At 44.9% G+C, this 15,125-nt stretch overlaps 1 protein-coding gene across 4 annotated transcripts in view; it reads left to right on the forward strand.

Moving 5' to 3' along the window:
- Positions 1-15,125, forward strand: part of KIF13B (kinesin family member 13B) — a 217,403-nt gene that overhangs the window by 161,161 nt on the left and 41,117 nt on the right. For all 4 annotated transcript variants that reach the window (XM_051842522.3, XM_051842523.3, XM_089325433.1 and 1 more), the window contains exons 29-35: positions 347-402; positions 1,908-2,032; positions 3,538-3,714; positions 7,266-7,358; positions 9,680-9,832; positions 10,280-10,357; positions 11,942-11,995. In XM_051842522.3, coding sequence (XP_051698482.2) covers positions 347-402; positions 1,908-2,032; positions 3,538-3,714; positions 7,266-7,358; positions 9,680-9,832; positions 10,280-10,357; positions 11,942-11,995 — 736 coding nt within the window. The remainder of the gene's footprint in view (positions 1-346; positions 403-1,907; positions 2,033-3,537; positions 3,715-7,265; positions 7,359-9,679; positions 9,833-10,279; positions 10,358-11,941; positions 11,996-15,125) is intronic.

A 15,125-nucleotide genomic window follows, 5' to 3' on the forward strand; every position in this document is an offset into this window, starting at 1 on the left:
TGTATGCCTCTTTATTGAAGTTAAAAACAGTAAGTTGAGCCACATGGAGTCCTTACTAGTGTGCTTTTATAAGAAAGCAAGTGTAAATAGGGAACTTGACTATAAGCAGAGGGGTGTGTATGTGTGTGTGTGTGTCTTATAAGACTTAAGTTCTTATATGAGAGCATGAGAAGCAGCTGCTACAGTTAAGTCTTTGTGATGTCTCTGATGTTAAATTACAATATACCCAATGCCTGAGGTTGTTCTTGCCTTGACCACAGTGGCTCTGAATGTGTGTTAAGGCTGTGTCCCAAGTTTGTGTTTCTGGGGAAATCTGTTGAGGTACTGTTTACTTTTTATGTTTCAGGACTCCAGTGCCAGGGATGGAAACCCACATTCCTGTTATATTCCTGGACTTAAACGGTAAGCTCAGCGGTGTTTTATGAAGACAGACTCCTGGCAAATTAGTGCTAAATAACACTTAGAGGCTAGCCAAGTGTATCTTTAGGCCACTCTTTGATCTTCAGGTGGGAGTCAGTTTTGCGTGTGCCCACGACTCTGGTGCTGGCCAAAGTCGGGATTGTCAGAGTGCGGTCTTCCTAGCAGCAATGGATCTGCTTCACCATGGTGCTTGCTCTTGGCGCCTGACTGCACCCCACAGTGCTGTGCCTTTGCTCTTGTGGCACCACTTGCGGATGGGGATAATGTTCTTCTGCATTTAAGATATGCCTTCTGTAATTCACAGGGAAGGACATGTTTGTGGAAAGGACGAGTAACTACTGATGCGTACACAGCATGTTTTCTTAGCCTATCCAATACATCTCCCTCTTTTGGCAATTGCTGCGTTGCCTATTTGTTTTGAGCATAGCTGTCATTTTTTCTGACACCCTGTTGCCCATGTTCTCTGGCTAGGGGTGGGACAGTAGAAAATGAAAAGGTAGATTAGGGAACCAAAAATAAAAGCCAGCAATTAAACTCCTAATACATTGCAGAAGAACTATGTGTTAAAATGAACTCACCTAAATAGACAACTTGGGTGTCCTAGGTAGTTTTCTTTGCGCTGAAGGCGAGTTATGACATTGGAGGTATTTAGCACCTCATGCCTCCTAGCCCATTCTTATGGACACCTCCTATTTAGGTTAACACTGAGCCACTCCCTTTGTCCAACTAATGAGGTGGCCTTTGTTCTCAATGTGTTCCCACAAGGCTCTATGCTGCCTTGTTTTCTTGAACCCTGAAGATGAGAGTGACTCTGCCCTATGCGTATGTCAGGCTTTTTGGCTAGGCGAGGTGCCTGTGTGTCTGTGTGCGGTTGGGGATGAGTATTGCATAAAAAGTAGGAAGAGAGTGCAAAGAAGACGTGTAAACCTGGATGTTGGGAGATTCGGTCAGGACCTGTTCACATTGTGTACGTTCCAAGCCCACCTACCACTGATATCCACTCACTAGCTTAAGATGGTGGGGAGCTGAGAGCCGAATAACCACAAGGCTCTGGTGTGACCCTTAAGTTTCCTGCTCCTGTAGCCAATTGATCTTTTTCTTGAACTTAACTGTCAGATAACTGGAACTCCTGCCACTTACATATCACTTCTTCAGCGCACTAAAATGTAGAGAGTTGAGGTATAAGCCTATCATTAGTGTTTATGCACAGATCCTGGGTAACCTCTTTGGTATCCTCGTTTCATTCGTCTTCCAGGTAAAATAAGGCATGACGATAGCAGATTGGATAAGATGATTTCTTGAGGTACTTTCTCTGTAAGATCTGTGAGCTATTGAATAGTCGTCATCAAGGTTGTGTAAGATTTCAGAGCAAAAAGCACATGAAATTTGAAGCAGAAGAATTTTAATAATAAGCACATTGAAATTTAGCTGGTAGGGGTTATCCTTTAAAATGATCTCAGTATTTAATGGAATGTCTTCACTTTTAGCTGATGATTTCAGCTCTCAGGATAATCTTGATGACCCAGAAGCTGGTGGATGGGATGCTACCTTGACCGGGGAAGAAGAGGAAGAGTTTTTTGAACTTCAGATTGTAAAACAGTATGATGGGGAGGTAAGAAAAACAGAACTTGGGGAGATCAGGTAAAAAGTAGTTTCCCTAGCCTTTTCATGAGCCTTTTAAAATCATCAGCAAGATAATTATTTGAGTGCGTACATTTCTCAAAATACATAAAACCTTTCATTATGACTTCCAGAAAGGATGGAACTTAAATATTAGATTGTGTCCATTCACTGTTCTGCTTCCTGTCTTGGTAAAGGATCTGAGTGGGATGAGTAGTTCAGATCATCAGGGATCAGGAGCTGGATTCTGTGATCCTTAATCCCTGAGATGGAAGTGGATACCGCCAAAGTACACAATGTCTGGGATTTGCTTTGGAATTCTTTATCCTAAAGACTTGTTTAAAAAGAAACTAAAGAGTAGGTGAAATCAAGGTTGTGATTTTAATGGCTGATTCTGAGTGTTCGATCTTGTGGATTTATTCTCTAATTTTGATTATGTTTGAAAAATTAAGCCACAAAACATATTCTGGAAGGAAAGCTGACGTGATGCTTTGCGGGTGTGTCATCACTTAGAGCTATTCCTACCTTAGATCTAAAACTTAAATCTAATAATGAGGATTTAGGCACACTCAATGAGGTGCCTTTACCCTTCCCCTTTGTCAGAGTTTCAAGATTGACAGAGAAAGGCTGAAGAACTGTTGGAAATTAAGCTGGAAGGACATGACAACCAAATGCAGTTTGTTTTTCTTGGAAAAATTGAGACGCTCAAGAGTGAACTCTAATAAGTAATAGCGTTGTTGTGTATGTTCAGGTTCCTGGAGGTGATAGTTGTCCGCCCTCTCCTGAAAGTGGTTCAGGAATAATAGGTGCGCATGCGCCAGGAGAAAGAAGCCAAAGTGACCAAGTGTTACAAGTTGATGAATCTTTATGAAAGCTATACAGGAACCCACTGGGATAGAATTTTGCAACTTTTCTTGATGTTTGAGCATTTCTTTTTGACAGAGTGGACAGTGAGAGAGACAGAGAGAAAGGTCTTCCTTTTCCGTTGGTTCACCCCCCCAATGGCCGCTGTAGCTGGCGCGCTGCGGCCGACGCACTGCGCTGATCCGAAGCCAGGAGCCAGGTGCTTCTCCTGGTCTCCCATGCGGGTGCAGGGCCCAAGCACTTGGGCCATCCTCCATTGTACTCCTGGGCTATAGCAGAGAGCTGGACTGGAAGAGGAGCAACCGGGACAGAGTCCGGCGCCCTAACCGGGACTAGAACCCGGTGTGCCGGCGTCATAGGTGGAGGATTAGCCTAGTGAGCCGCGGCGTCGGCCAGGCATTTTTAAAAGTAGAATAATTTTGCAGACCAGCCAGGTAGCAAGAACGTCATGCTGTGCACTACCTGGACAGAGGTGTATAAGGCCACCTGCTCACACCCCGTCTTCTTTCTCAGGGCAGTTCTTATGAGACAGCCTTACTTGTGCCCCTCAGCCAAAGCCACAGTGGATTCCTTGGGGGAGAGTTTTGCCTCATTGGAGAAGGAGAACATGTTTCCTGTCTGTCTTCTCCGTAGGTGAGAGCAGAAGCCTCCTGGGACTCAGCAGTGCACAGCTGCCCCCAGCTCAGTAAGGGTACTCCTGGGGACGAGCGAGTGTTCCTGATCGTGCGCGTGACCGTCCAGCTCAGCCATCCTGCTGACATGCAGCTGGTGCTACGCAAAAGGATTTGTGTCAACGTGCATGGCCGGCAGGTGAGGCTTTAATCCTAGTTGATGACATGACTTTACCCACAGGCCTAACAAGGGCAGGGCCTTGGAGAGATGGTTCTGCCTGGGTCCGAGCAGGGTCCATGAAGCCCTGGGCTTTGCTTTCCCAGCTGCCTGTTCAGCTGCCTGTTTACTGTCCTGTAATCCAACTGCATCTTCCCAGCTTCTCCTAGACTGCATTAAAATTTTAGGCTGAATCTCTCTTCGGGCAGATTCCCAAGTTGTGGTCGTTCTTGTGGGTGCCACGGAGACCTGTCAGGGAGAGTCCAGTGTTTTGTTGTTGCCAGGCAGTTCCTGGCAGGTCAGCTGTCAGTTCGTAGTGTGGGGCTGCCTTCCAGTCTCTGCTTCTCACACTTGGCTTTGGGATACAGAGACCACTGAGGAATAGGCCCGGTCCTTCCCAGGTGTGCGGGCAAGCATGCATCCCAGGCAGGCCCCTGCTGTGTCGCGATGGGTGCCGTGGCGCAGGCGCTCGCCGCGTGTGGGAGACGACGGTTGAGGGAATGAAGGATTCAGACTGCCGAGGCTTCAGGGAGGAGGAGAGGAGCACAGTGCAGAGGAGGCGTGGAAGGAAGGGTGGGGCAGGCCTGGCACCAGGGCCAGCGCGGTGTGACAGGACGCACGCTGTTTGCCGAGGAACGTGGCTGTCAGTGTCGTTGTGGCTGGGTTATGAAGGACCCTTTGCCACATAAAGTGGTTTAGTGGGAAACTTCTGAGTGCGAATTTAAACTCTTTCCTGGCAAATAGCAGGATTTGGGAGATTGATTCTGGGGATCCCTTTTCACTGTCTGGCCCTCCCCTTTTTTGAGGCATTCTCAACACACTGACTAAAGCCAGGGCAGATAAAAGTAAATCTTTTCATTTAAAAGAGCACAGTCATGGTTGACGGACTGCTAGATGTAATCTCCACCCCTAAAAATTAATCTTCGTTCTAAATGTCACACTGATATCAATCTTTGAAATGAAGACTGGCGGTAATGCTGTTAAAATTGCAGCTCTTTAGCGTGGCAATCCGACATCAATAAAGTCCAGGTCACAGGGCTAGCCATAGATGTATATGGGGTGTCTCCCATTCGCTGTCCATCTCCCTTTTCTCGTAAGTCTGTAAGGGATTGGAAGAGACAGGCTGCTCTTGAAAACTGGGGGGCATTTTGGAGAATGCTTCTCCATTTCTTCCGGGCCCCGAGAAGCGCGGCACAACCCCAGCCCTCCAGTACTCAACTGTGGAGCCCCGAACTACCAAGCTTTTGCTTCTTGGGCTTTTTTCCTTTCAGGGACGAGTTGCCACTTTGTCACCCTGGTTGAAATGACTTGGAAGTATTTGTAGGCCTGCCATTTTCCCTCTCAGTTTTATTCTTCTTTATGGCAAGGACAGGGCTTTCCACATGACCCTAATGGAGGCTAATCAGCTTCATTATTTTTTTTTAATTTATTTTTATTTTTATTTTTGACAGGCAGAGTGGACAGTAAGAGAGACAGAGAGAAAGGTCTTCCTTTTCCGTTGGTTCACCCCCCAAATGGCCGCTGCGGCCAGCGTGCTGCAGGCGGTGCACAGCGCTGATCCGAAGCCAGGAGCCAGGTACTTATCCTGGTCTCCCATGGGGTGCAGGGCCCAAGCACTTGGGCCATCCTCCACTGCACTCCCGGGCCACAGCAGAGAGCTGGCCTGGAAGAGGGACAACCGGGACAGAATCCGGTGCCCTAACCAGGACTAGAACACGAGGTGCCAGTGCTGTAGGCGGAGGATTAGCCTAGTGAGCCGCGGCGCCAGCCTAATCAGCTTCATTATTTCCACTCAAATATGAAACAAAAATTAAGCTGGCAGTAGCCTCCATGCTGCCCTTCACTGCTCGTGAGAAAACCGTGGCTCTGCACCGTGGGGCTAACATGGAGGGAAAAGGAGTGAAATCAGTCATCTCTTTGCACTGTGAGATTTTAACATATTTGTACAAATTAACTGAAGATCATTGAATATGAAATAAATTATTAGGTTTATGAAAATAACTGTTTTTGAAGCCAAAATTTTTAATACTTTTTCTTTTTTTTAAAGAGTTGTTTATTTAAAAGGCAGAGTTACAGAGACAGGGAGAGACAGACAGATCTTCCAACCACTGGTTCACAACCCAAATGGCCACAACAGCCAGGGATGGGCCAAGCCAAGGCCAGGAGCCAGCAGCTGAGAACTCCATCTGGGTCTCACAAGGGTGGCAGGGACCCAAGTACATGGACCATCTTCTGCTGCCTTCCCAGGCACATTGCAGGAAGCTGGATTAGAGGTGGAGCAGCTGGGTCTCATACCAGCACCCCTGTATGGGATGCCAGTGTTACAAGCCTAACCCATGCCATAACACTGGCCCAGAGGCCAAATTTTTAAGAACTCTTTGAGTGTTTAAACAATAAATGGGTAATGTATATTTTCAATATGTAATATATATTTTTCTCTTAGGCAATTTTCAAATATTTCTGCCTTTTTTTTTTTTTTTTTTTTTTTTTTTTGACAGGCAGAGTGGACAGTGAGAGAGAGAGAGACAGAGAGAAAGGTCTTCCTTTGCCGCTGGTTCACCCTCCAATGGCCGCCGCGGCCAGCGCGATGCGGCCGGCGCACCGCGCTGATCCGATGGCAGGAGCCAGGAGCCAGGTGCTTTTCCTGGTCTCCCATGGGGTGCAGGGCCCAAGCACCTGGGCCATCCTCCACTGCACTCCCTGGCCACAGCAGAGAGCTGGCCTGGAAGAGGGGCAACCGGGACAGAATCCGGCGCCCCGACCGGGACTAGAACCCGGTGTGCCAGCGCCACAGGCGGAGGATTAGCCTAGTGAGCCGCAGCGCCGGCCTATTTCTGCTTTGTTTTTTGGATGAGAAAAAAGCTAGTACCCATGTCCTCTTCTCCCTTTTCCTTATCTTTATTCACCAGTTGTATTCCACCCTCATCACTGCTCTTTTCAACCTCCACAGGATGTTCAGTCTTAGCAGCATCTTCAAATGAGTCATCTCTGCATTAATTCAGCAGTTCAATTCTTAACTGTGCAAAGAGCGCAGTCAGCATAAACAATGACCAGGCACTCTTAAATCATTCTTCATAATGATCCTGCTTTGGTCAAGAATTTAATGCCTGAACTTGTCAATATTCATGGTACAAGATGTCCATCGTGCTGAGGAGAAGAAAAGTGAGCATCACCACTGCTTGCTTACATCCTAGTTAGAAGGTCATTTTACTGTGTGGAAGTCAACAGTCTTATTTCTGTAGCATGCAGGCAGAGCTGAGCCAAATGCCTGGTGCCAGTTTCTAGACTCGAGTCTGTGCTTATTACGAACTGAGGTTAGGACATGGCATACAATGTGGGTCTCCAGAATGGTTTTGTGCCCCAGGACGAAGCTAGGAAATTGTATTGGGTGGTTTGGATCTCAGTTTCCTTTATTGGAAATAGGCTGTTTTCTTTTGGTTGGAATGAATGCCGCATCCTTTTTGCTGTCCCTTTGTTACTGTAAGCTCAGTAAAGGCAGGAAACCAAATCTTCTATTTTTTTTCCCCCTCTAGGGTTTTGCTCAGAGTCTCCTAAAAAAGATGTCTCATCGAAGTTCTATTCCTGGCTGTGGAGTGACTTTTGAAATCGTCTCCAATATTCCAGAGGTGAGGGATCATATGCAACTTGATTTACCAAAAATAAACCCTTAAAAAAGATCTAGCTCCTTGAAAAGCCACCTACCCAAGAAATATGTATTAAAAGAGAATGTATATTTAGGGAAAAGAGAATGTATATTTAGGGAAATGCTATCGACTTTTACAGGAATTTCCAATGGTAATTTATAGTAAAATGTACTTGTGGCTTTAAAAGTTTTGGTGAAGAAGAACTTGTCTTTTGAAAAGCTTATCAACACCTTTTTACTGAGAGAAGAAGACAGGCAGGCGGTAACAATATTGTATTTATTTGAAAGGCAGAGTGTAAGGGAGAGAGGGAGGGAGAGACAGAAAGTGAGAGGTCCGTCTACTGGTTCACTCCCCAAATGGCTGGAGCAGCCAGGGCTGGCCCAGGCCAAAGCCAGGAGCCAGAAACTCCATCCCATTCTCCAGGGTGGCCCAGACACTTGGGCCGTCATCCACTTCCAGGCGCGTTGGTAAGAAGCTGGATCAGAAGCGGAGCAGCCAGGACTTGAACCAGCACTCTGATAGGGGATGGGGGCCTCCCAAGCTGCAGCCTAACCTGCCCCTGTTCTAGATGGCTTCACTCACTTCATTCATTGTTGTTTCAAGGCTTAAAACAGAAGTATGTGTTTCTAGCGATTTGGTGTTTGCACTTTGGGTCTGCACAGTCTGTATGCTGTTGCATGTTTGAAGTCTGTGAGTGGCTTCAAGTTGAGAAACAGTGACTGCTATTTACCGTCTTTCCTCATCTCCCTCCACCTCTCCTTCTGTCCCACTTGCAGTTTTGTTTTCTCTTTTACAAGTACTTTCATTTTGAGATGATAGTGTGTTAAATGGGAAAAATGTGGGGGAATTAGCTTAAAGATAAACATATCCTCCTATGATTGGGACCTTTATTAATCAGCTAAGCCTGTAAGTTGACAAATAATTATTTTTGCATGAGCAGATCCTGATGAGAAAGAAAAGGGAAAAGAGAAACGTAAAGCTTACTGTGTAAGACCAGACTTAATAACGACGTAGAGACTCCCTTCAGCAGCCAGGCTTCGTCACAAAAGCCCTGAGTTCCTTGTGTGCTCATACCGCAGAAGCCAGGAGGGAAGTGGCAAAGGGACCCAGTCTCAGGCCAGAGCAGCAAGAGGCCGTTTATGTGTCTCCTTACAAAATCAGGATAACGTGTGTTCCCTGCAGACACTAGAAGTGTTCTGTGCTGTGCGGTGAGAAGAGTTCTCTGCCAGGAGCAGGGAGACCTGCGTTCTCTTCTTGCTTCCTTTGTTAATCCTGTGCCCTCCTTCCTTGGTCATCTCAGAAGTGAGAATGCTGCTTTTCTTCCTCGGGTATTGCAAGACTCAAATGAATTACTATAGGAGACAAAAATTTTTGAAAACTTAAGCCATCTTGTAAATCCTCTCATATTTTATCTATTCTAAGATTGAGTTAAAAATTTGTAAGTATGTTTCAAGTCGGAATGTGTCCATAATGAGTAGTATCTTCAAATTAATTGGCAGTTATTTTTTCCCTTATAAATTTGTTTTGTCTTATATATTCGATGGCATTTAAGATGCCCTGGCATATGGATGTGTTTTGCAATTTTTCTATTTTTATGAGAATTTCACTGGTAAATAAAGAATCTGCCTTTCCCTGAGAATAAATTGTTAATCTGCTTGAAATAATTAAATACATCAATAAAATGCCTCCTGGACTTGTGAATATCCCATTTATATATGAGCCAGCTCATGATGGAAGGAGCAGGGATGAACCGTACAAGACACACAGGGAATGAGAGCTGACCCTGTACTTCTCGTTTGGCTCCAGAGCTGCGGCTCAAGAGCAGTGGTAGAAGCTGTCTCATTCTGCAGATGGAACCCCGGGAGGCTGCTGAGGAGCAAGGGCTGAAGCCTAGCCCTTCTTCCCCCTGATTTCCGTCCTGAGTCTGCTTCCTGCTAGGGTGTTGGGATCCCACCCCCGTGAAGCTACTAACCCAGCTTCTCTGCCCTCCCTCTTGCTTCCCAGGAGTTCCCGGGGTGATAGGTTCCTAAAACATTGCTGTCCCAGGGTTATAGTTTTGGCTAGCCTACAGAATCCTTTCTAGCCAGTAATTGTTTCTTTTTCATGTTGGTTTGGTTTTAGTTTGCAATGGAAGTACATGGATTTTGAGTTCCAAAGGCTGATTTTAAAATGAGACTGTGGAATCGATTCTATTTGTTCAGAACTGTGTGTGTGTGTGTGTGTGTGTGCGCAGATTCAGAAGCTTTTATGGTGTTTTCCTCTGCAGAGTGCTTTGTTTTCATATACAACTTTCCATTCTTCAGGATGCGCAGGGAGTGGAGGAGCGAGAAGCGCTGGCCAGGATGGCAGCTAATGTTGAAAACCCTGCCTCTGCGGACTCGGAGGCATATATTGAAAAATATCTCAGAAGCGTGCTGGCTGTGGAGAACCTCCTGACTTTAGATCGTCTTCGCCAGGTTAGCCAAGAGCAAATAGAGTGGGTAGTGGTCGTCCTCAGCCAGCCTGATCTGGGTTTGACTTCCGCAGTTCACGATATTGTTGCATCTGAACTTCCAACGCAGGGGTGGGAGCCTTTTTTCTGCCAAGGGCCATTTGGGTATTTGTGATGTCATCCGGGGGCATGCAAAATTATCAACTTAAAAAATGAGCCTGCTGTAGACATACTGAATTTCAAGTCCCGCCTGTGGTTGCCTTGGCAGGGCCAAGCCAAATGATTTGGCAGGCCTTACATGGCCTGTGGGCTGGACATTCTTCATCCTTGTTCAGGAGGGTGTACTGTAATTAACTTTGAGTAATCCGGAGTGACTTTAGCCATTTGTCCATCTATTAGTGGGAGATCAAAGCTTCCTTGAGATAGGGTTGCCTTTGGGATGTGTCTCTTAAATGTGTTTTCTGATGCACAGGAAGTTGCAGTCAAGGAGCAGTTAACAGGAAAAGGGAAGCTGAATAGGAGGAGTATTAGTTCTCCAAATGTGAACAGAGTGAGTACATGGACTCCCCTTTCTACACTGTGCCCACAATAGCCTTTCACTGCTTTGTCCTTGGATCATGCATGCCCTGTACCTTTTAAATCTTACCTCAGCCGTCACTTCCTGCCCTGGACTGATTTAAGTGGCCTGTTCGTACCCCGCAGCATCTGTGCATACCTCTGCTGCTGCCCCTGATACTACCAGGGAAGCATCACTAGTAACTTCGAGATGCTTCTCATTTGTCTTCCTATCCCCACTGCCTGGCACAAACTGTAGGTGTTCAGTGAAGGCTTGTGGGACTGAACCAAAGCCAGGCAGGTGTTTTCTGGACTTAAATGAATTATGTTTCAGTTAAGAAGTCTGGACTAGGTTTAGAAATTCATTGCTTATAGGCCATCAGGGGAGTATAAATGAATTAAATGTTAGATTTGTATCATAATGGTGGCTTAAAATGTGTTGTTTTCTTAAAACATAGATGTAATTCATGTGCGTATTAAATGTGAAATGGATTCTTTGCAAAAGTGCTCATGGCCCCTTGGTTTATCTCTTCTTTCCTCATTTTTGATAGAGATGTCAATATGACATTACTGCGTTTGTGTTAACTCCATACCAAGACAAGACACAACACAAGGATGTATATCAAAGAGCAGCTCCATTAGCCTTAGCGTTCAAGGGGAGAGTGACAGGAAGGGTTTTTCCCTGATAGCCCATGTGGCCCCAAATCACTGTTGAATGACCTCACTAGTGACCTCACACTGGATGACTGGGACCATTCCCAGATACTCAGAAATACCACATTAATTCAAGGTAAATATCTTCTCATTCCTTTAGAAAATAACATTTAAAAATATACTGATAGGGGCAGGCACTGTGGCTCACTTGGCTAATCCTCCACCTGTGGTGCCGGCATCCCATATGGGCACCGAGTTCTAGTCCCGGTTGCTCCTCTTCCAGTCCAACTCTCTACTGTGGCCCGGGAGTGCAGTGGAGGATGGCCCAAGTGCTTGGGCCCCTGCACCCGCATGGGAGACCAGAAGGAGGCACCTGGCTCCTGGCTTCGTCCCAGTGTGGCGCCAGCCGTCGTGGCCATTTGAGGAGTGAACCAACAGAAGGAAGATCTTTCTCTCTGTCTCTCTCTCTCACTGTCTATAACTCTGTCAAAAATAAAAAAATAATTAAAATAAAATAATATACCAATAAATGTAGAGACTTGGTATTTGGGAACCTATAATTTAAATATATTGCAAATTTATATTTGCTCTAATACTCAGAGATAGGAGATGTAAGTTCAGGCCATGGTAGGATAACGAGTAACCTGGTGTCCTTTAAACAGAAGGGGATCAGTAGATGGACCATCTCTAATTGCAGCCAGTTCTTGGCTTGGCGTAGACAGGCTATCCAGATCTGATACAAACCCAGTCCAGTGTTTTTAATTTAACAAAGGCCACTGGTCTACAGCCTCGGTCTTGACAACCTCTCTGCTGCTGTGCAACTTTAACTTCTGCTGATTTGGTTTTCAAAACCTTGCACTTGCTGGGCCATGTGTGTATGCGCTTTTATACGTAAAGCCCTAATCTCCCTCTGTTTCTCCTCCAGCTCTCTGGAAGTCGACAAGATCTTATTCCATCATACAGTCTAGGCAGCAACAAGGTAAGTTTGTACCTGCTTCTGTCAGTTTTAAACCTCTTTCCCTTTCAACTTTAATTTCTCAAGTGTCACAAGATTCTGCACACCAGAATTCCTCATACTTACTGATACCAGTGAAAATGATTGGAAAGGGCTTAGAGTTCATTTCTTTTAACCTACCAGTTAAAATAAGGTTTATTAGATCCTGTTATTACTGGGGTTACAAAACAACTTTTTTTTGGCTAGCATCCATATTTCTGTCTAAACTTTTTCTTTGTATTTTATCAGAAAAAGAACTTAAGATCAGATTAATAGTGAATTATTGTTGCACTGATTGGAAATTTATGATGAATAAGAACATTATACCTAAAAGTTACTAGTATTTGTTAGAGGAAAGAAAAGTAAGAGAAGATAAATTTTGTTGGCTGGGATTTATTGTTAATACAGCTTTTCCCATTTAACAGAATTTTAAGGACAGTTTTATTTTCCCCCATCTCTAGATTCCACATCTGTAGATCCAGGCCACCTGCAGTGGGAAATACTTGGAAAAAAAAAGTCTTGCAGATGTACCGAACATGTTTAGACTTTTTTCCTAGTCATTATTGCCTACACAATATAAAAACTCTTTACATAGCATTTATATCCTATGAGGCGTTATAAGTCATCCGAGGGATGTTGGAAAGTATATGAGCAGATGTACAGAGTGATATGCAAATACTGTGCCGTTTAGGTGAGGGTCTCAAGCACCTGACAGTTTTGGAGCGCTGTTGCAGGGGGCAGCAGGTCCTAGAACTAGTCCTCTGCAAATAGCAAGGAATGATTCTAAATGACTCATTTTTATTACCTTTAATGTTTTTAGTGATGATTGTACATTTTACGGACTACAGTGTGATATTTCAATACGTGTGCGTGGTGTAAAACAAGATACTCAGCATTTCCCTTTCTTTGACACTCCTTTATGATTGGAGGCTTGGAGCTTCTTTCATTTGTTCCTGCAATATAGACCAGGTTTTTGTGCACTGCAGTGTCCTCACTGTGCTGTGTAACACCAGCAACTTCCTCCTTCCATCTCAGATCTGGTTCCCAGTGTCCCATCTCCCTCCATCCCTCCATCCCCCAATCCCTCAACCCTTCCCGGACCCTAGTTGTCACTATTCTGTGTTCAGAGTGAGCGTTTTTTTTTTTTTTTTTTTTTTTTTAATCTCCTACTTATGGGAGAACTTGGAGGTTTTTCTTGCTGAGTCTGGCTTATTTCACTTAACATGATGTCTTCCAGTTCCATACATTTTGTTGCAAATGACAGAATATCACTCTTTTAATGACTGAGTGGTATTCCATTATGTGAATGTACCACTTTTTCTTTATCCATTCATTGGATGACGGACACTTTGGTTGGTTCCATATCTTGGCTACTGTGAACAGTGTGCAGTAAACATGCTTTTGAGTACCCAGCAGTGAGAAGCTGGAGCATATGGCAGTTCTGTTTCTAGTTTTTTGAGAACTATGTTGTTTTCTGTAGTGGCTGTACTAATTTGCATTCCTAATAGCTGTGTAGAAGAGTTCCCCTTTTCCACATTGTCACCAGCATCTGTTACTGTCTTTGATAATGGCCATTCTAACAGGAGTGAAAAGGTGTCTCATTGTGGTTTTGATTTACATTTCCTTGAGGGCTAGTGATATTGAATTTTTTTTAAATGTATCTGTACTTCTTTTGAGAACTGTTTATCCAGGTCTTTTGTCCATATTTTAACTGGGTTGGTTGCTTTTAGTTGAGTTTTTTGAGTTTCTGATATATTCCGGGTATTAATCCTTTGTCAGATAAATAGATTGGTGCCATTTTCTCCCATTTTGTCAGGGATCTCTTCTCTGTTGCTCGTGTTCTTTGCTGTACAGAAACTTGGCTTGTGATCCCTCTTACCTAGCTTGCCTTTGTTGCTGTGCTTTTGGCACTGTCCTCACCAGAGCCTCGGACTGCTGCTCCCATGTTTTCATCTCCTCGTTTCATAGTTTTGGGTCTTACCAGCTTCCGCTGTTTTCCCAAGCACATTAGTATGGAGCTGGATTAGAAGTGGAGCAGCCAGAACTCAAACCAATGGCCATATGGGATCCTGGCATTAGAGACAGTGACTTAACCCTCTACCCGACAATGTCATACACTGGTCATATGGATTTTTTTCTTCATTCTATTGATGTGATTTATGACATAATTGATTTGTGAATGTTGAACCACCTTGCATCCCAATGTTAAATCCCACTTGATTGTAATGCATGATCTTTTTTATGGAGTGTTGGATTAATTTTGCTAGTATTTTGTTGAGGATTTTTGCATCTGTTCATCAAGGATATTGATCTGTGGTTCTCTTTTTGTGTTGTGACTTTGATTTTGTTATCACAGTAATGCTAGCTCAAAAAATTTGGCAGAATTCCATCCTTTTCATCATTTTGGAATAGTTTGGAAAATATTGGAGTTGGTGGTTCTTTAAAAGTTTTGTTAAGCAGGCCGGCGCCGTGGCTCAATAGGCTAATCCTCCACCTTGCGGCGCCGGCACACTGGGTTCTAGTCCCGGTTGGGGCGCCGGATTCTGTCCCGGTTGCCCCTCTTCCAGGCCAGCTCTCTGCTATGGCCAGGGAGTGCAGTGGAGGATGGCCCAGGTGCTTGGGCCCTGCACCCCACGGGAGACCAGGAAAAGCACCTGGCTCCTGGCTCCTGCCATTGGATCAGCGCGGTGCACCGGCTGCAGCAGCGGCCATTGGAGGGTGAACCAACGGCAAAGGAAGACCTTTCTCTCTCTGTCTCTCTCTCACTGTCCACTCTGCCTGTCAAAAAAAAAAAAAAAAAAAAAAAAAGTTTTGTTAAGCTATCAGGTCCTGGACATTTCTTTGATGTAAGACTTTTTTTAAAAGATTTATTTATTTATTTGAAAGAGTTACACAGAGAAGGAGAGGCAGAGAGAAAGAGAGAGAGAGGGAGGTCTTCCATCCGCTGGTTCCCTCCCCAATTGGCTGCAATGGCCGGAGCTGTGCTGACCTGAAGCCAGGAGCCTGGAGCCTCCTCCAGATCTTTCATGAGGGTGTAGAGGCCCGAGGACTTGGGCCATCTTCTACTGCTTTCCCAGGCCATAGCAGAGAGCTGAATTGGAAGTGGAGCAGTTGG

The sequence above is a fragment of the Oryctolagus cuniculus genome, chromosome 2 (genome assembly GCF_051225735.1).
Source record: "Oryctolagus cuniculus isolate XC-2025 breed Fujian yellow rabbit chromosome 2, ASM5122573v1, whole genome shotgun sequence".
Lineage (NCBI taxonomy): Eukaryota > Metazoa > Chordata > Mammalia > Lagomorpha > Leporidae > Oryctolagus > Oryctolagus cuniculus.